The 20,266-nt window shown below is 46.0% G+C and overlaps 2 protein-coding genes across 3 annotated transcripts; both read right to left on the bottom strand.

The window, feature by feature from the left end:
- Window positions 1-291: 291 nt before the first annotated feature.
- LOC147360145 (spleen trypsin inhibitor I-like) lies at window positions 292-7,158 on the bottom strand. Its single transcript, XM_086335163.1, has 4 exons — window positions 6,928-7,158; window positions 4,900-4,983; window positions 1,307-1,502; window positions 292-862 (listed from the first exon to the last, which is right to left on the bottom strand). Coding segments are annotated over exons 1-4 (453 nt in total). The 5' UTR covers window positions 7,100-7,158; the 3' UTR covers window positions 292-861.
- A 6,282-nt stretch (window positions 7,159-13,440) lies between these two features.
- On the bottom strand, window positions 13,441-19,799 carry LOC147360144 (pancreatic trypsin inhibitor-like). 2 transcript variants are annotated; one of them, XM_086330847.1, is made up of 5 exons: window positions 19,626-19,799; window positions 19,351-19,528; window positions 17,640-17,681; window positions 14,868-15,063; window positions 13,446-14,420 (listed from the first exon to the last, which is right to left on the bottom strand). In XM_086330847.1, exons 1-5 carry the CDS (start codon window positions 19,683-19,685, stop codon window positions 14,387-14,389), a joined length of 510 nt encoding a protein of 169 aa, XP_086186973.1. In that variant the 5' UTR covers window positions 19,686-19,799; the 3' UTR covers window positions 13,446-14,386. The 2 variants fall into 2 exon arrangements, with proteins under 2 accessions (XP_086186972.1, XP_086186973.1); XM_086330846.1 differs by lacking the exon at window positions 19,626-19,799 and having other exon boundaries at window positions 13,441-14,420; window positions 14,868-15,060; window positions 19,351-19,540.
- Between the last annotated feature and the right edge of the window lie 467 nt (window positions 19,800-20,266).

Genomic DNA, 20,266 nt, shown 5'->3' with positions numbered 1-20,266 from the left:
TGAAACTCCAGTACTTTGGCTACCTATGCGAAGAACTGACCCATTGGAAAAGACCCTGATGCTGGGAAAGATTGAAAGTGGGAGAAGGGGATGACAGGATGAGATGGTTGGGTGGCATCACTGACACAATGGACATGAGTTTGAGTAGGCTCCGGGAGTTGGTGATGGACAGGGAAGCCTGGCATGCTGCAGTCCGTGGGGTCACAAAGAGTTGGACATGACTGAGTGACTGAACTGAACTGAACTATTGCATAAGGTTTGTAGTTGCAAACAACAGACTCCACACCTCAGTTTGATTTTGAATATGCATTTATTGAAATATAAGCCACGAGGTTTGAAGCTGCAGAAAGAGAAACTGCAACATCATTGTTGGGGGAAAGAGCTTGTTGTTTATTGCAAAGACTTCTCTCATTACTGATGCTGAGACTGGATACCAGAAATACCACCCTGGCCAGCCACAAGGAGAGCAGTTAAGGTGTGGAGTGGGATAAAGGTGAAGATGTCATGAGGATGTGGGTTAAGACAAGAATCCCGGTGTCAAACCACAGGCTCTATAGTTGCCTGGGTCGGGAGGAATGCGCTTCCTCATTCCTTCCTTCCTTCCTCAAAGAATTAAAAACTGTCTCCTTGGTGCCAGAAACTGTGTTAAGTGCTCAGGATAAAGGGAAGACTGTATCTCATGAATCTTAGAGCCAACTGGGTGAGAAAGAAGTAAGGCATGTAGACCCACGGAGGAAAGGAAACAGGCAGGTTCTGCTGAGGAGGGTAGGGGACAAAAGAACTACGCAGAAGCAGCCACAGCTCAGTGCTACAGGGATCCATCTCAGACTTGAGTTTCTGGGGACCACTCTTCACATGTCCTCTGCAAAAAGAAAGGAACTTGCTGAGTGCCATCATTGTAGCCCAGACCTGGACGCCGTTCACCATGACAGAGCCTAGACTTTCCAAAAAATATGGAATTATAGTCCCCATGACACAATGGACAATAAGAGGGAGAGGAGTTTTCCAGGCCTGAAGGTGCTCAGGAACACTGCAGACCTGCCCTGGAGGGTGGCTGATCAGTGTTCCACCTGAGAAGAGGAGCATGTGATCAGGCTCAGATGATCACAAAGAGGCATCCGGGGTTGACCATCTGCCACCCTCTCCCTGGAAAACTCGCTCAGTGCGTGATTTCACAGGACACTGCAGCCTCTTCTGTCACCAGCGAGGAGGAAGACACTGTGCAGAGTGAATGGTGTGTGGCCCCCTGAGCTCCACCTCTTTCCCCAGCCCTTCCCCTCCTCCTGTGCCCTGGCTCCTGTCTTACCACGGGGACCCTGCCCCTTGACCACAGGTCTTAATGCAATCCTCTTCAGTGAGGAAGTTGTTCTTCTTTCCATTACAGCCACCGTATATAAAGTGCTCACAGTGCCCAGTCTTGGCATTGTAAAAGTATCTGATCTCCGGAGTAATGCAGGGACCTGAGAATTTATGCTCCAGGCAGAAAGCAGGCCTAGAAGTTGCTGAAATGGGAGGGGCAATGAGTCAGTTATGAGGATGGTCATCACAGCTTGGTCTACAAGGTCAACAACTGAAAGCACCTGTTTGTTTGCAGTAGAGAATGTTAGGCTGCAGAAGATGGTCACATTGAAAAGCTCATTTGTAAACCTCCTTTCTGGAACATAATTATGAATGTTGCTAAGCATGACACAATATATTAATTATGTACAAATTTGTATCTCCTCATGAAGTATTTGAAGAAAAATTGGTACAATGCCTTTGATTAGATTTGGACTATAAAGAAAGTTAAAAGCCAAAGAGTTGATGTCTTTGAATTGTGGTGTTAGAGAAGACTCTTGAGAGTCCCTTGGACTACAAGGAGATCAAACCAGTCAGTACTAAAGGAAATCAGTTCTGAACATTCATTGGGAGGACTGATGCTGAAGCTGAAACTCCAATACTGTGGCCACCTGATGTGAAGAACCGACTCTTTGGAAAAGACCCTGATGCTGGGAAAGATTGAAGGCGGGAGGAGAAGGGGACGACAGAGGATGAGATGGTTGGATGGCATCACCAACACAATGGACATGAGTTTGAGTAGGCTCCGGGAGTTGGTGATGGACAGGGAAGCCTGGCAGGCTGCAGTCCATGGGGTCAAAAAGAGTTGGACACAACTGAGCGACTGAACTGAACTGAACTGAACAAAGACTTCTATAGGACTTACCTGTGGTCCAGTGGTTAAGAATCTGCCTTCCAATACAGGAGTCTTGGGTTCAGTCCCTTTTTAAGGGACTGAGGTCCTACATGCCTTGGAACAACTAAGCTGCTGGACCACAACTACTGAGCTTTTGGCCCGAAACTAAGATACAACAAGTCAAATGAATATATAAATGCTCAATAAAACACACACACACACACACACAACTCTACAACAACCGAGAGATATCACAGGTCAAAAAATATTCCTTATGTATCAATAATTACTGGGTCTAGATACCTGGGTTTTATAATACTATTCTCTGTGCATATGTGGATGGTAAAAGCTTTCCACCGCCGATTTTAAAAAATGTGAAGGAATCATGCTTTAGTGGGAAAAAAGGCATGAAGAAAACATACCAGTGTGTTTACTTCTGATACCTCAGGCTGCTGCTGCTGCTGCTAAGTTGCTTCAGTCGTGTCCGACTCTGTGCAACCCCGTGGACTGCAGCCCACCAGGCTCCCCCGTCCCTGGGATTCTCCAGGCAAGAACACTGGAGTGGGTTGCCATTTCCTTCTCCAATGCATGAAAGTGAAAAGTGAAAGTGAAGTCGCTCAGTCCTATCCGACTTTTCGCGACCCCATGGACTGCAGCCTACCAGGCTCCTCCGTCCATGGGGTTTTCCAGGCAAGAGTACTGGAGTGGGGTGCCATCGCCTTCTCCAGATACCCTAGAGGACTGTATAAATTGAATGTTGATACTATTAATACGTTGAATACTGTGATCATAAAAAGAAATATAGGGTTTTTTTTTTTTTTCTTTTCATCCTTTTCCTGACGCTGAGTTCCTAAAAATCTTGGTATTTCTTATGTGAGAAGAACAATAAAAGTGTCTTCTGGTCGGAGATTTTGGAAAGACCCTTGTAAGCCCAGATTGGATTGCACAGGAAAGGACTGCCTTTTCTTCTTACCCTCCTGTCCTCCCCTGTGGTCTTCTATTCTCCATCTCCTCGCCTTTCCTCAGCCTCAGGGAGGGTAATGGAGCTGTCTGTGGAACAATCTCCAATGGCTAATGATTTAATGCATCATGACTAGGTAATGAAGCCTCCAAAGAGGCCTCAACAGAGCAAGACATTCATGTTATTCAAGAGGATTGAAATCGACCCAGGGAACAACATAGATGCACACTTCATCATGGCTCACTTGACCACTGCTGGAGCCTGCTCACTGGGCCTCTGTCTCTGCCCTTTGCCCCCTAGCGGGCACTCTCTGTACTGCAGCCTCAGGGATCCTGTCAGTATTCAGTCCTATCCCATTGTTCCTATGACCAGTCCCTCAGTGACTACTCTTTGCTCCGAGAGTCAAATTCTGATTCTTATAAAGTCCTACAAAGTTCTTCATGACCTGCCCCCGTGGCCTCTTGGCCTCATTCCCTTCCACTCCCTTCCCCTCCCCTCCATCCATTCATCTTCAACCACCCTGGTCCAAGTTGTCGTTCAAACACAACAGCCACATTTCTTCTGCAGCCTCTGCTCAAACCTTCCTTATCACAGAAGGTGTCCTTGACCCTGCAGAGAAAAAGCACAGCATCTTTCCTCCGAATCACTCTCTAACTTCAAAAAACTTCTAACCTACCATAGGATTTCTTGCCTTTGCTATTGTTTGTCTCCCTCCTAGAAAGCAAGCTACTTGCCAAATTTTTTTCACAACCCAAGAACAGTGCTTTATAGGGACTTACAAACTCCCATTTTCATTCTCTCCACAAGTGCAAGGTCATTAAATAGAATGGGTATAATTGAATTCCTTTTAGTAAAAAAATCACCTTGATCATATAGCACATCAACATCATAGTCAATCTCCCTCTAACATTCAAACTCCCTCTAATATTCAGTCTCCTGACAGGATAATAAAATAATGTGTCCAGGTGATCACTAACCCAGCAATCTCTCTGAACCCAAATAAATATGAGTTTTTATGGATGTTTTCAATAAATAATCATAACGATTGAATTAGCGGCCATTGCTGGTGGATCTCAATCTCAAGAGCCTGCCCCTCTCCCCAGAGGTGCTAGTAAGAAAGTGGTGAATTTCCAACCTCTAAATGGGTGTTTGAGTTTTGGGGGAGACCTGCCTTTTCCTAAAGGTTTTCCAGATCATTTTGCATGATCTGGATGCATGATCTGGTGGTGTATCTACTACCACTAACCAATTCCCCAAACACCCACTTGGTGTCCCCCATCAATTGACATCTGAGATGAAACCCATGCAGTTTAATGCAGCTCCCACAGGTTGAGGGCTCAATACTGTCCTCATTTTAGTGCCAGCCACGTGGTCCAAATTTACTTATGCCTGTGACCAAATGGCTAAAATGTGGATGTCCCATGATCCCTCCATATTCAATAAACCAGTGGAACTGGTGACCAAACTTAGGAAAATCCTTACTTACTAGTCTCAGATTAATATACATGAAAATTCACGAACAGTGAAATGGAGATCTGTAGGGCAAAGCAGGAATGGAGGTGTGTGGAACTTCCATTCCCTAGTGGAGCACAGTACCCTCACATTACATCATTGCATTCCCACCTGGAATACTCTCTGATCCAAATAATTGTGAATTTATATTGACGTTTCAAGAAATAGGCTTATTAGTTGAATCATTGGCCACTGGTGACTGCTCTCACTCTCAGTGACCTTCCCTCTCCCCAGAGGTGCAGAAAGTACAAACCCTTATTCTCTTCTTGGAGTACTGCTGTTGGGAGCTCCTTTACTGAACGTTTCTCCAGTTGCTTTCCAGAAACCATCACAAGACCTGTTAAAGAGAATAAATTTCAAAAGTTTCAGGAGTCCTGGTCCATGAAACAGATCAAACATGGTTAAGAAAATAACAGTCAAAAGAGGACAAGGGAAAGGGCCTGGAGACTGGTAATATTATGTCAGCCTTGGTCCCACAGCCTACCGCACAAGAGCTGTGTTTCTTCATTTCCCTGCAGTTACTGTCCTCCACGCTCCACATTTTCTGACTAGTTTTAATAATAGAGGAAAAATCATTATTTGATTAAGAAATATTTCACTACTCACCTCTCCCCAAGCCTCATGTGAGCCCTCATATCACAGGAGAAGGTGAGTCTGGGTGTTTTCCTGACATGAAATACATGGTTTCTCCACCAACACCATCCAATTCCCAACACCCAACGGGAGAACCACAGCTAATTGACTTCTGATACCAAATCTGTGGGGTTAGTGTCGATGCCACGGGTTGAGGCATCCAGACTGTCCTCTCTTCAGATGCCAGCCAAGTGGTCTCAAGTCACTCATGCTTCTGACCAAGTGATTAAAAGTGAGAGTTTCCATGACCCCAGCTCCATGCTCAAAAATTCAATAGAACTGTCAACCAAACTCATGAAAACCCTTACTTACAGTTCTCAGATTAATATACACAATAAAACTCAGTAACAGTGAAATGGAGGAGATATGTAGGGCAAAGGGGGAGTGAAGGTGCTTGGAGTGTCCGTGCCCTGGTGAGCACAGCACCCTCACAACACCACCATTAGTTCCCACCACAAAAGCTATCTGAATGACAGTATTTATGGATTTTTATTGATGGTTGACTAAATAGGCATATTGATTAAATCATCAGCCAGTGTTGATTGGTCTCAATCTCTGTGCTTTCCTCTCTCCCCAGAGGTGCAGAAAGTTCAAAGCTTTAAGTCTGTTATTGAAGATTCTCTTAGTCAACCCTTTTAGTATACTGAATTTCAATTCTTTAACAATCTTGTGGTCTATGAAAGACAAAAATTCCAAAATTGCCTGCAATCTTGGGCCATGAACCAGGACAAGAATCAAATATGGATAATAATATGATAATCAAAAGAGGACAAGGGTAACGGTCTGGCAACTTTGCTAATACTGTATCAGCCTTGGGCCCACGAGCCAACCAACACAGAATTGTGTTTCTTGCTTTCCTTGTAGTTGCTCTGCTCAGTAGTTCCAGGTCTTTCTCAGTAATTTTTATAATAGAGGGATAACCATTATTTGACACACACACATATATATGCTTTCTGGCCCCAAGCAAGTAGGTAGACAAATCTTTTCAAGTGAACATATTTTGGTGGAAAATGACCAAAATTGGCCAAGAAATGTGAATAAACTCTTTATAATTGTGACTGGCAATATGTTCAAAGAACCCATGTTACAGGTACCTGCTGCTCAGATGAGGAAACTGTAGATGACTTCTCCTGGGCCACAGGGCACGTGGGTGGCAGGTTTCAGACAAGATATTGCCCTGACACAACCCATTTGATATACATGTGTATTTAATTTTAAGATATTTCCTCATGAGAATCCTAATGGGAGTGGAGTTAAAGATTTGCAACTTCAGAGTTCCCTGATGTCCAGTAGTTAAGAATCAGCCTGCCCTCGCAAGGGACATGGGTTCTATCATTGGTTTGGGAAGAGTCCACATGCCTAGGGGCGACTAAGCAGGTGAACCGCAACTACTGAACTCGGATGCCTAGAGCCCCTGCTCTGCAACAAGAGAAGCCACCCCATGGAGAAGCCTACACATCGCGACCAGAGAGTGGAGCCCAGAAGCAGAGAATGTCCTCGTGCAACAAGGAAGAACAATACAGCCAAAACAAACAAAAGCCCCATCCAACACGGCAGCAAACATTCCAAGAGGTTGGCAGAATCCACCCCACCCCTTCCAAGAACTCCCCTCATTCCCCTCCAGTCTACAGAGGAAAGGTGATCCTACCTTGGTCCTGGGTATTCTGTTCATACACCGGGGTGCTGTCCACCAGGATAACCAGGAGGAAGAGAAGGGCTGCGGAGAGGCAGAGCCAGCTCATCTTCATGGCCTTGCAGGAGGGCTCCTGTGGATGCTGGGGATGGACTTGGCTTTTAATATCCTGGCTGAGAGGTTGCATCAGGCGATGAAGAAGGGAGTGAGACAGGGGAGGAGCTGGGTCAGTCCTGTTTATTGTGAAATTCCCCCACCTAACCATGCCTCTTGCTTCTGTCTGCAGGGGATCAAATGTCCAGTAACAGCAGTTCTCAGACTTGACAATGCCTGTGCATTTTGTGTAAACACAGATTGTGATCAGATAGATGGAGTTTTGTTCAATATGGTCACTCAGGGAGCATCTGAGCACCTAGACCAGTGTATAACACATGATGGATGGTCAGTGAGTAGATGAGAACAAGTCAAAGATGTATAGGTGATTGGCAGTGTGTGAGCCCAGGTCCTCCTTTCCATCCTCCTGTAGGTGTCATCACATCTGGGCCTCAATGCCCTGACCCCCCTCACCTGGCTCAGAAGACAGGTGTGACACGGGTCACCTTCCTGCAACCATTGCCACAGCTTCTGCACTGGATGGACATCTGAACTTCACGAGGGACTGGTCCAGGCAGGAACCTAACTGGGGAAGGTGGTGTCCTCCTGGGTTGTAACCCTGTTTACTGCTTCACATAAGGAATAAGGGGAGGGGCGGGCAGAGGGGAAGCAGAGAGCTGAACTCATCTCCACAGCATGACCACCTGCCGTCCTCACCTGGTTTCACAAACAGGAGAGCTGTCTGCCCGAGTGGACCTCAGGAGACCATGGAAGTTTGCCTGAAGCCACCCCCGAATGCCACTCCAGTCCTCTCTCCCAGTGGTGTCGGGGTCATAGGACCTCAGTTTCGGTATCAGTTCTGCCTTTTCCTATCTTTGTACCTGAGGATATAAACCCCCTAGAGCCCTGTGTTTTCAGGTGTCACGTGAGATCAGTGCTGCCCACACCATGGGGTTGCTATGGAAGCAACAGACACAACAAACATGTTCCTTCTCCCTGAGAAGTCAGAATCCTTTGTAATGTTAATAACAACAGCATTCAAACCCTGAATATTCATTGCAAGGACTGATGCTAAAGCTGAAGCTCCAATACTTTGGGCACCTGATGCAAAGAGCCGACTCATTGGAAAAGACCCTGATGCTGGGAAAGACTGAAGGCGGGAGGAGAAGGGGGCAACAGAGGATGAGATGGTTGGATGGCATCACCAACTCAATGGACATGAGTTTGAGCAAACTCTGGGAGATGGTGAAGGAGAAGAAAGCCTGGCGTGCTGCAGTCCATGGGCTCACAAAGAGTCAGACACGACTGAGTTACTGAACTACAGCAAATGAGTACAAATCACAATCCATAAACCAAGTGCATGATTCTGCCAGGAATTCTGAAAATGCAGAGAACTGGGAAGGGGTTCTGAGTGCTCTGCCCCACATAATACAGTCCCATGGCCCTGATCCTCATACCAGACACAAATGATAGAGAAGAGTGAGTCCGAGTGTTGTCCCCAACCCCAAACATGTGAGGTCTCTGCCAACAGCAACCAGTTTCCCAGCATCCACTGCCCATCTCAGAAGTCAATTCACTTCTGACACTAAATCCATAGAGGTAGCGTAGAAACCACAAGGTGTGGGCTGGGTCCCTGAGGACTGCCCACACTCTCAAGTGTTGATCACAAGTCCTGCAGTCACTCACACCTGTGACCAACTGGCTATTAACTCAAAGGTTCCATAACCCACCTCCCATGTTCAATAACTTATTAGAACTACTCCCAGAACTCAGGAAAGCCCTTTACTTACTGCTACAAGTTATTATAAAGCATAAAACTCAGGGACAGCCAAACGGAGAAGCATAGGGTAAATGGGGAGCTGGGGCTGCCGAACCTCCAAGCCCTCCTGGGACTCTCCCTGCTCTCAGTCTCTTGATGTTATCACCTCCCCTGATGCTCTCTAAACACAATGTTTATGGATTTTAATTGAGGGTTGGAGGAAGGCAAGTTGATAGATCATTGGCTATTGGTGATTGAATTCAGTATAGTACCCTCTTCTGTCCTCAGAGGAACGGAGGGTTGACAGTTCTAATCTTCTAAGCACCTGATGGAACGTTCTGGAGTCCAGTCCCATGCAAATAGTATCATCCAGACACTATCTCAGGTCCCATCCCTCACTCATCGCATGATTTATGAAACTATGGAAAATTCCAAGAGTTTCAGAAGGCCTGGGGCATGAACAGCAACAAGGGTCAATTACGAATTTTGTTATGAAACGACAGTGAGGGTCAGGAGCAAGGCAGTGACTAAGAATATTGTCTCAGTGATGAGGTCACTGATCAGGTAGAGTCTTTTTTTTTTCTTTTCAAAACTGCAATGATATTTTTCAGAGTCAAGGAATATCCCCGGAGTGAAAACTACCTAATTTACCATAAGAAATGCTAAGGGTTTGCTGCACACAGCCCAGCCCTGCTCCCTAGCCCCTTCCATGAACTGCCCCCATCACCCACTCCCCAGCCTGTAGAGGAGAGGTGAAGTCAGAACATACCTCAGGGCTGATTCCTGCTTCATCTACCAAGTGCCCAAGGGATGAAAAGGGCTGCAGAGGGGCGGATCCAGCTCATCCCTGTGGCTAGTGGGAGGACTTGTGAGGAAACCTGAGGGCTGACTGAGCTCACACGCCAGCTGAGGGGTCAGAACAGCCGACAAGGAGGGGAGCGATGGTGGGGAGAAGCTGGGGTCAGTCTTATAAAGTGTGTAATCTCCCCACCTCCCAGGTCCTGCTTCTGCCTACCCAGTAACATCCATTCTTAAGCTTGGTGGGTCTCGTGGAAACACAGGCTGTGGTTCCAGAGGTGGAATTTTGTCCAATAAGGTCACTCAGGGAATATCCCAGCACCTAGAGTGGTGCATGGCACGTGATGGATGGTCAGTGAGTGGACGAGAGCAGATCACAGAACTGGTAGGTGATCAGCAGTGTGTTAGCCTAGGTCATCCTTTAAACCCTTATATAGGTGTCTGTACATCCTGCCCACCCCACCCCACCCCCATTTTAGCCTCACCTACTTCACAAGGCAGATGTGACATGTCAGGCTTCCTGCAATTACTGTGGCAGCATCTCTGCTAGACAGACACCAGCTCTTTACTTGGGACTTGTCCAGGCAGATGGTGTGCCAGGGGAAGAGCATCTTCATCTGGGGCACAAGCTCTGGCATTTTGGGTAGGAAAAAAAAGAGTTAGAAAGTTGGCAGAAGGGAAGCAGAGAGACAAACGTGTCTCCACAGCATGACCACCCACTACTCCTCACTTGGTTTCAATAAAAAAGGAGCTCCTGACATAAGCCAAAGATAGAGAAGCTCTATACAGTCAGCAAAAACAAGACCAGAAGCTGACTGTGGCTCAGATCATGAACTCCTTATTGCCAAATTCAGACTGAAATTGAAGAAAATGGACAAAACCACTAGACCGCTCAGATATGATCTAAATCTAATCCCTTATGACTATAAAGTGCAAGTGAGAAATAGATTTAAGGGACTAGATCTGATAGACAGAGTACCTGATGAACTATGGACGGAGGTTTCATGACATTGTCCAGGAGACAGGAATCAAGACTATCCCCAAGAAAAAGAAATGCAAAAAAGCAAAATGGTTGTCTGAGGAGGTCTTACATATAGCTGTGAAAAGAAGGGAAGCGAAAAGCAAAGGAGAAAAGGAAAGATACACCATTTGAGTGCAGAGTTCGCATTGAAACATGTATATCATATAAGAAACAAATCACCAGTCTAGGTTCAATACAGGATGCTTGGGGCTGGTGCACTGGGATGACCAGGAGGGATGGTACTGGGAGGTAGGTGGGAGGGGGGTTCAGGATGGGGAACACGTGTACGCCCGTGGCAGATTCATGTTGATGTGTGGCAGAACCAATACAATATTGTAAAGTAATTAACCTCCAATTAAAATTAATAAATTTAAATTAAAAAAAAAGAATAGCAAGGAGAGATAAGAAAGCCTTCCTCAGTGATCAATGCAAAGAAATAGAGGAAAACAACAGAATAGGAAAGACTAGAGATCTCTTTAAGAAAATTAGAGATACCAAGGGAACATTTCATGCAAAGATGGGCTCAATAAAGGACAGAAATGGTAGGGACCTAACAGAAGCAGAAGATATTAAGAAGAAGTGGCAAGAATACACAGAAGCACTGTACAAAAAAGATCTTCTTGACCCAGATAATCACGATGGTGTGATCACTCACCTAGAGCCAGACATCCTGGAGTGTGAAGTCAAGTGGGCCTTGGGAAGCAACACTATGAACAAAGCTAGTGGAGGTGATGGAATTCCAGTTGAGCTATTTCAAATCCTGAAAGATGATGCTGTGAAAGTGCTGCACTCAATATGCCAGGAAATTTGGAAAACTCAGCAGTGGACACAGGACTGGAAAAGGTCAGTTTTCATTTGAATCCCTAAGAAAGGCAATGCCAAAGAAAGCTCAAACTACCGCACAATTGCACTCATCTCACACGCTAGTAAAGTAATGCTCAAAATTCTCCAAGCCAGGCTTTAGCAATATGTGAACTGTGAACTTCCAGATGTTCAAGCTGGTTTTAGAAAAGGCAGAGGAACCAGAGATCAAATTGCCAACATCTGCTGGGTCATCAAAAAAGCAAGAGAGTTCCAGAAAAACATCTATTTCTGCTTTATTGACTATGCCAAAGCCTTTGACTGTGTGGATCACAATAAACTGTGGAAAATTCTGAAAGAGATGGGAATACCAGACCACCTGACCTGCATCTTGAGAGACCTATATGCAGGTCAGGAAGCAACAGTTAGAACTGGACATGGAACAACAGACTGGTTCCAAATAGGAAAAGGAGTACATCAAGGCTGTATATTGTCCCCCTGCTTATTTAACTTATATGCAGAGTACATCATGAGAAACGCTGGGCTGGAAGAAGCACAAGCTGGAATCAAGATTGCTGGGAGAAATATCAATAACCTCAGATATGCAGATGACAACCACCCTTATGGCAGAAAGTGAAGAACTAAAGAGCTTCAATGAAAGTGAAAGAGGAGAGTGAAAAGTTGGCTTAAAGCTCAACATTCAGAAAACTAAGATCATGGCATCTGGTCCCACCACTTCATGGCAAATAGATGGGGAAACAGTGGAAACAGTGGCTGACTTTATTTTTCTGGGCTCCAAAATCACTGCAGATGGTGATTGCAGCCATGAAATTAAAAGACGCTTACTCCTTGGAAGGAAAGTTAGGACCAACCTAGATAGCATATTCAAAAGCAGAGACATTACTTTGCCAACAAAGGTCCATCTAGTCAAGGCTGTGGTTTTTTCCAGTGATCATGTATGGATGTGAGCATTGGACTATAAAGAAAGCTGAGCACCGAAGAATTAATGCTTTTGAACTGTAGTGTTTGAGAAGACTCGAGAGCCCCTTGGACTACAAGAAGATCCAAGTCCATCCTAAAGGAGATCAGTCCTGGGTGTTCATTGGAAGGACTGATGTTGAAGCTGAAACTCCAATACTTTGGCCACCTGATGTGAAGAGCTGACTCATTTGAAAATACCCTGATGCTGGGAAAGATTGAGGGCAGGAGGAGAAGGGGACGACAGAGGATGAGATGGTTGTATGGCATCATCAACTCGATGGACATGGGTTTAGGTGGACTCCAGGAGTTGATGATGGACAGGGAGGCCTGGCGTGCTGCAGTTCACGGGGTTGCAAAGAGTCGAACATGACTGAGTGAGTGAACTGAACTGAACTTATACTTGCTGTGGTCCCTATGCCTCATTTTCCTCATCTGTCATGAAGCAGATACTCTGTTTTCCCAAAGTGTCTCCCTCCTACATATTCCCAGAGGAAGAGCAGGAAAACTTCACCAGAGTCCCTCTACTTGAAAGAGCGGGAAGCTGCCAAGTTAGAAAATGAACACAGCAGCTAAGTGCCATCTCCATGCCTCCATTTCCTCCCTTGAAGGATTCTTAGGATGGTTAATAGAATAATGCAGGCAAAATGCTAACACAGAGCCTGGCACCCTAAATGGTAGCTGTCCCTCTTTAACTGAAGTAAGACATCCCCTCCCTACATGTGACTTCAGAGAATCAGATTCCTTAAAAAGATGAACAACTGAATCTTATGCACTTTCCCCTTCTGCAAGTCCAGGAGGATAGCCTGCCCCAAAATTTGAACTAGACTTAGAAGTAAGGAATAAAAGCTTTCACGCTGATCTGTCTGTCTCCCAGGCTTTTGTGTAACTTGGCATGGCTGTTAAGAGGTCAATGATACTATCATGGGTTTGCTTCCTCTAGCCAGTAGGGCACAGTCTGTGGACTGGGAAAGGGGAAGTGCCCACTGCTCTGCAGAACAGAGAGAAGAACCACCATTTCCTTGGACCCTATTGGTAAACATTTGTAGTTGAAAACAACAGACTCCACTGCCCTCAGTTTAGTTTTGAATATGCATTTATTGAAATATAAGCCACAGTGTTTGAAAATACAGAAAGGAAAACTGCAACATCTTTAAGGGAAAGGGGGAGCTTTTTTATTGCAAAGACTTCTCTCATTACTGATGCTGAGAAATGGGTGCCAGAAATTCCACCAAGGCCTCACACAAGGAGATCAGTGATGGCATGGTGAGGATGCCATGAGTATGTGGGTTGAGGCAACAATCCTGGTGTCAAACCTCAGGCTCTATAGTTACTCTGGTCGAGAGGAATGTGCTCGTCCTGCACTCTTTCCTTCCTCACATAATTATTAACTGCTTTCTTCATGCCAGGAACTGTGCTAAGTGCTCAAGATAAAGGGAAGACATGCTGTCATGGTGCTTAGAGCCAACTGGATAAGACTGAACTAAGGTGTATAGACCCATGTTGTTCAGTCACCAAGTTGTGTCCAACTCTTTGTGACCCAATGGGCTTCAGCATGCCAGACTTCCCTGTCTTTACTATGTTTCAGAGCTTGCTCAAACTCATGCCCATTAAGTTGGTGATGCCACCCAACCATTTCATCTTCTGCTGTCCCCTTCTCCTCCTGCTCTCAATCTTCCCCAGCATCATAAAGTGAAGTGAAGTTGCTCAGTAGTGTCCTACTCTTTGCGACCCCATGGACTGTAGCCTACCAGGCTCCTCTGTCCATGGGATTTTCCAGGCAAGAACACTGGAGTGGGTTGCTATTTCCTTCTCCAGGAGATCTTCCTGACCCAGGGATTGAACCCGGGTCTCCCACATTGTAGTCAGACGCTTTTACCATCTGTGCCACCAGGGAATTCTCTCAGCATCATAGAGGAAAGGAAATAGGCAGGCTCTGCTGAGGAAGGTAGGGGAGAGAAGAAATGCAAGGAGACTGAACTGTTTCAGGAGCAGCCCAGACTTTCATGGGTCCTCCTCGGACTTCAGAGTTTTGGAGCATGACTCTTCCCGTGTCTTCTGTAAGGAAAAAAAAAAAAAAAAAAAGGAACTTCCTGAGTGACTTCATTGTAGCCCCAAACCTAGATACTATTCATCTTGACAGATCCTAGATTTTCAAAAGAAATATGAAACCAACAAAAAGGCAGTGAATTTTCCAAGCCTGGATGGGGGGAGGTGCTCAGGAGTCCTGCAGACCTGCCCTGGAGTGTGGCTGAGTCAGTGTTCCCAACTGAGAAAAAGGAGCATGTGATCAGGCTGAGATGATCACAAAGAGGTATCTGGGTTGACCTTCTGCCATTCTCTCCCTGGAGAACTCGCTCAGTGTGTGGTTTCACAGGATACTGCAGCCTCTTCTGGCAGCAGCGAGGAGGAAGACACTGTGCAGGGTGAATGGTGTGTGGTACCCTGAGCTCCACCCCTTTCCCCAGCCCTTCCCCTGCCACCCTGCCCTGCGCCCTGTCTTACCTCCAGGACCATTCCACATGACCGCAGGTGTTCATGCACAGCGCCATGGTGTAGAAGTTATTCAAGTTCCCTTTGCAGCCACCGTAGAAAAAGCGTTGGCATTGCCTGGTCTTGGCATTGTAGAAGTACCTGATCTTCCTGCCCTTGCAGGGACCTATTGATTTAGGCTTCAGGCAGAAGGCAGGCTTAGAAGCTGCTGGAATGAGAGGGACAGTGGCTTAGTTATGAAGATGGTCATCACAACTCCATATAAATAAACAACTAGAACTGTCTGTTTGCAATAGAGAATGTTAGAGTTGTGGGGGATGGTCAAACTGAGAAGGCAATTTGGAAACCTTTCTGGGACAGAATTATGAATGCTGCTAGATGTAACATAATATAATAATCATGTTCAAATATATATATCTTCTCATGAAGTAGTTTAAGGAAAATTGGTATAATGCTTTTGATTAGCCTTAAAAGTTCTATAAGACTTCCGAGGTGGTTCAGTGGTTAAGAACCTCCTTCCAACTAAGGAATCCTGGGTTCAATCCCTTGTCAGGAAACTAAGGGCCCATATGCCATGGGGCAACTAAGCTGGTGGGCCACAATTACTGAGCCTTCAACCTGAAACTAAGACCCAATGTATCCAAATAAATGTGTGTGTGTGTGCACATGCGTGCACGCCAAGTCGCTTCAGTCGTGTCGGACTCCTTGCGACACTACAAACTGTAGCCCACCAGGCTCATCTGTCCAGGGGACTCTCCAGGCAAGAACACTGGAGTGGGTTGCTGTGCCCTCTTCCAGGGTGTCTTCCCAACCCAGGGATTGAACCCAGGTCTCTTGCATCTCCTGCATTGGCAGCTGGGTTCTTTACCACTAGCACCACCTGAGAAGCCAAAAATAAATACACAAATGCGCAAAACAAAACCCACAACTCCAAAAGTAGGAAAAGAGCTCCGAGGTGAGAAACATTTGCTATAGGTCAGTAATTACTGGGTCTGGATACCTGGGTTTTATAATACTATTCTCTGTGCTTATGTGCATGTTTAAAACTTTCCACCATTAATTAAAAAAATGTGAAGGAAACAGGCTGTAATGGAAAAAGGCATGAAGAAAATTTGGATACCTCAGGAGGATTCTATAAATTGAATAATGATATGCTGATATTGTGATTATAAGAAGAAATATATGTTTTTTTAAATTCTTTTCCTAACACTAAGTTCCTAAAAACGTTGGTATTTCTTATATGATGAGAACAATAAAAGTGTCTTTTGGTATGTTATGTCAATGATTTTGGAAAGACCCTCATAACCCCAGCATGGGCTCTGAATGCACAGGAAGGAGTATCTGGCAGGAGAGAGGGTTGGAACTTTCCTTGCTACCCTCTTCCTTGATCTTTTATCCTCCGTCCTCCTCCTCCTCCTTGCCTCCACCTCAGGGAGGGGAGAGGAGCTGTTGATTGAACAATCACCAATAGCTAATGATTTAATGCATCATGACTAGGTAATGAAGCCTCCACAGAAACCTCAACAGAGCAAGACATTCATATTATTCAAGAAACCTGAGATCGATTCAGGGAACAACATAAATAAACGCTCCATCAAGGATCATATGGACCACTGCAGCAGCCTGCTCCCTGGGCCTCCATGTCTGCCCTTCATCCCCTAGAGGGCACTGTCGGCACTGCAGCCTCAGGGATCCTCTTACTACTGATTCCTACCCCATTGCTCCCATGACCAATCCCTCAGTGACTCCCCGTTTCTCTGGGAGTCAAATTTTGATCTTAATAAGTCCCACAAGACTCCTCATGACCTGCCCCCATGGCCTCTCAGCCTCATCGCCTTCCACTCCCCTCCCCTCCACCCACCCAGCTCCATCCACCCTGGTCCTGGCTGCTGTTCCAACACACACCAGGCACGTTACTTCTGCAGCCTCTGCTCAAAGCCTCCTTATCACAGAAGGTTTCCCTGACCCTGGAGAGAAAAAGGACAGCAAACTTTTCCCACGTACCTCTCTACCTTCAGGAAACTTATAATCTACCACAGGATTTCTCCCCTCTGCTATTGTTTGTTTCCCTCCTTGAAGGCAAATTATTTTGCCATATTTTTTTCACAGCTGTTTCCCCACCCCAAGAACAATGCTTTGTAGGGACTTAGTAACTTCCATCTTCCTTCTCTCAGCAAGTGCACAGTCATTGAATAGAATCAATATGACTTGAATTCCTTTTAGTAAAAAAAATCTACTTGATGATCAGGCACATCAGACTCTGCACATAGATGGCTCAAGACTGTCCTCAGTTCAGATGCCAGCCCCATGATCCTGAATAACTCATACTTGTGACCAACTGGCTAAAAGTCAAAGGTACCACGACCCCTCTTCCATCTTCACTCACTCAATAGAACCAGTGACTGAATTCAGGAAAGCACTTCACTTACTTTTCCCAGAAATTTAGAAAGGAGGCAACTCAGAGACAGAGAAGAAGAGGAGATGTGCAGGGCAAAGCGGGGGTGGGGGGGTGGGGGGGGGGAGGGTGTGAAGCTTTCATGTCCCAGTGAGCACAGCACCCTCACATCACCTCCTTGTGTTCATCGCCCTGAAAATAGTCTGAACCCCAATGTTTATGGATATTATTGAGTTTTCAATAAATCAGCATACTGATTGAATTGTCAGCTGCTGATAATTGATCCCAGTTAGTTTCCCCCACTCTCCCCAGAGGTGCCGGCATGGTGAAGGGGCATGAAGGGTCACACCTTTACAAGGTGGTTTAAATTTTTTTAGACCAGTCCGTACCTGAATGCTTCTCATTTAGTCTTCCGTAAGTCATCTCATAACCTATGAAAGACAGTAAATTCCAAGAGTTTGAGGAGGCCTGGACCAAGAACCAGGAAAACGATCAAAAGCAGATAATAAAGTAACAGTCAAAGGGGACAAGGGAAAGGGCTTGGAGACTTTACTAATATTGTACCAGCCTTGGTCCCCTGAGCCAACCATGCAAGGGCTATGTTTCTTACCTTTCCCTGAAGTTGCTCTGCTCAGTGGTCTTATATCTTTCTGATTCATTTTAATAATAAAGAGATATCATTATATGATACTTAAACACTCTTTCTTGCTCAAGGAAGTTACTCAGACATATTTTTTTCAAAATTAACACATCTAAGTAGAAAATGGACAAAAGTGGTCATGAAATGTGATCAAACTCTTTATATTCCTGACAGGTAATCTTTTCAAAGAACCCATGGAACATGTACCCCTGTTCAGATGAGCAAACTGCAGATGGCTTGCCCCAGGACACAAGGCAGGGTAGTAGGGGGGTCAGGACGAGGTACTGTCCAGGCACAACCCACTTGACACACTTTCTGATTTGGCCAGGAACTTTGAAAATGCACATAACTGGCAAGAGTTTCCGGGTATTTTCATTACTCCCCTGTGCCCGCGTCTCACCTCAGCCCCCAGATCACAAGGTAGACTGAGTCTGAGTTTTCCTCTGACACCAAATGTGTGATGTCTCTACCAACACCAACCAATTCCCCAAACACCCACTGGGTGTCGCATAGTCCATTTACTTCTGATAGTGTATGGGTGGACTTCGTGCAGATCCTGCTGGTTGAGAGCTCTTACTGTCCTCAGTTCAGATATGAGTCATGTAATCTCAAATGCTTGTGACCAACTGGGTGAAAATCAGAGCTTCCATGACCCCTATCTCCATGTTCAATAACTATAGAACCAGCGACTGAACTCAGGAAACACCTCGCTTATTGTACCCATGTTATTATAAAAGATAAAGCTTGGGGCCAGTGAAATGGAGGAGACAGGTAGGGCAAAGACGGAGTGGAGGTGTGCAGAGCCTCCATACCCCAGTGAGCTCAGCACCCTCGCGTCACCTCCTTGTGTTCATCACCCTGAAAGCTCTCTAAACACCAGTGCTTATGGATTTTTATTTAAGCTTCAAATCAAAGGCATATTGATTGATCTGTGGCCATTGGTGATTGACTGAGTCTCAGTGTCCTCCCCTCTCCCCAGAAATGCTGTCATGGGGCCTGGTGAAAATTCTAACTTGCAAATGCATGTTTGTCTTGCTTTGGAGATAAGCGTGGTTCTGAAGTTATCGTCAGTTGCTGTCCATGACTCATCTCATGACCTATGAAAAACAGTGAATTCCAAGAAGTTCAAAAGGCCTGCCTCATGAATCAGTCAAGGATCACATATATATCTTTTTATTACCCTACAGTGAGGATCAGAGACACTGCACTGACCAGGAATAGAGTCTCAGGGAGGTGGTCCCTGATCTGGTACTTTATCTGGATATATATTTTTTTAATTCTAATTTTCTTTTTTTTCCATGTTGAGAGTGATGAAATGTTCTTGGAGTTAAAACTGCCCAATTTCCCAGGAGAAATCCAGAGAGGGCTGGCAGCGCCCACCCCACCCATGCCCCCCGCCCTTTCCATGAACTCCCCTCATTTCCCTCCAGTGTGTAGAGGAGAGGTGAGCCCAGACATACCGTGGTCATGGCTCTTGTTAATATCCTCTGAGATGCCATCCACTAGGATAACCAGGAGGAAGAGAAGGGCTGCAGAGAGGCAGAGTCGGTTCATCTTCGTGGATTCGCAGGAGGGCTCCTGAGGATGCTGAGGATGGATGGAGCTTTTAATATCCTGGCCGAGGGGTGTGATCAGGCACTGAAGAGGGAAGAGAAGAGGGGGAGGAGCTGGGTCAGTCCTGGTTATTGTGCAATCTCCACCTGACTTCGTGTTTCTGGTCGCTGGGGCCAAATACCAAGTAACAGCGCTTCTCAGACTTGACTCCGCCTGTGGGTCTCCTGTGAACACAGATCATGATTCCAGTGTGGTCACTCAGGGAGCGTCCCAGTACCTAGAGCAGTGCATGGAACATGATAGATAGTCAGTGAGCAGATGAGAGCCGATCAAAGGCCAGATAGGATATCAGCACTGTGTTAGCTCACCCACAACCACCACTGCGTGAGCTTAGCCTCCTGCAGGCGTCATCACATCCTGGCATCAACACCCTTCATCCATATCCACCCGCTTCACCTACCTTAGAAGACAGGAGTGACACAGCACACCTTTGTGCAACCAGCGCCACAGCTTCTCCACCGGATGGACCCTTGCTCTTTACCTGCTGCTGGTCCAAACGGAAATCAGCTGCCCAAGACAATGTTCTGCTTGAGCAGCCACCCTATTTTCTGGGTAGAAAAAGGAGTAAGGGGAGAGCGCAGAGAAGGGGCAGGGAGCTGACCACGTCTCCACAGCATGACCACCTGCCATTCCTCAATCTGTTTCACAACTAGGAGTGTGCCTTGCCTGAGTGGAACTCAGGGGACCTTGGAAGATTCACTTCAATTTCCCCTTCCTCCTGCTCTCTGCTCCAGTGGCATCAGGGTCACAGGACCTCAGTTC

Source organism: Bos grunniens, chromosome 13 (assembly GCF_055505025.1).
Source record: "Bos grunniens cultivar Pamir isolate PY7600 chromosome 13, Bosgru_T2T1.0, whole genome shotgun sequence".
NCBI classification, from domain to species: domain Eukaryota; kingdom Metazoa; phylum Chordata; class Mammalia; order Artiodactyla; family Bovidae; genus Bos; species Bos grunniens.
The sequence above is the reverse complement of the archived record's forward strand: the minus strand, read 5'-3'. Positions and strand labels throughout refer to the sequence as shown.

Excerpts from the sequence above, each read along its gene's own strand:
- LOC147360145 (XM_086335163.1), bottom strand. The coding sequence starts at position 7,099 with ATGCAACCTCTCAGCCAGGATATTAAAAGCCAAGTCCATCCCCAGCAT. Across the intron at positions 4,984-6,927 it reads ACAGAATACCCAGGACCAAG|GTCTTGTGATGGTTTCTGGA; the intron begins GTAGGATCACCT and ends TCTCTTTAACAG. Across the intron at positions 1,503-4,899 it reads ACTCCAAGAAGAGAATAAGG|CAACTTCTAGGCCTGCTTTC; the intron begins GTTTGTACTTTC and ends CTCCCATTTCAG.
- LOC147360144 (XM_086330847.1), bottom strand. The coding sequence starts at position 19,685 with ATGATCTGTGTTCACAGGAGACCCACAGGCGGAGTCAAGTCTGAGAAG. Across the intron at positions 19,529-19,625 it reads CTGAGAAGCGCTGTTACTTG|TGCCTGATCACACCCCTCGG; the intron begins GTATTTGGCCCC and ends TTCCCTCTTCAG. Across the intron at positions 15,064-17,639 it reads ACTAAATGAGAAGCATTCAG|CAGCTTCTAAGCCTGCCTTC; the intron begins GTACGGACTGGT and ends CTCTCATTCCAG.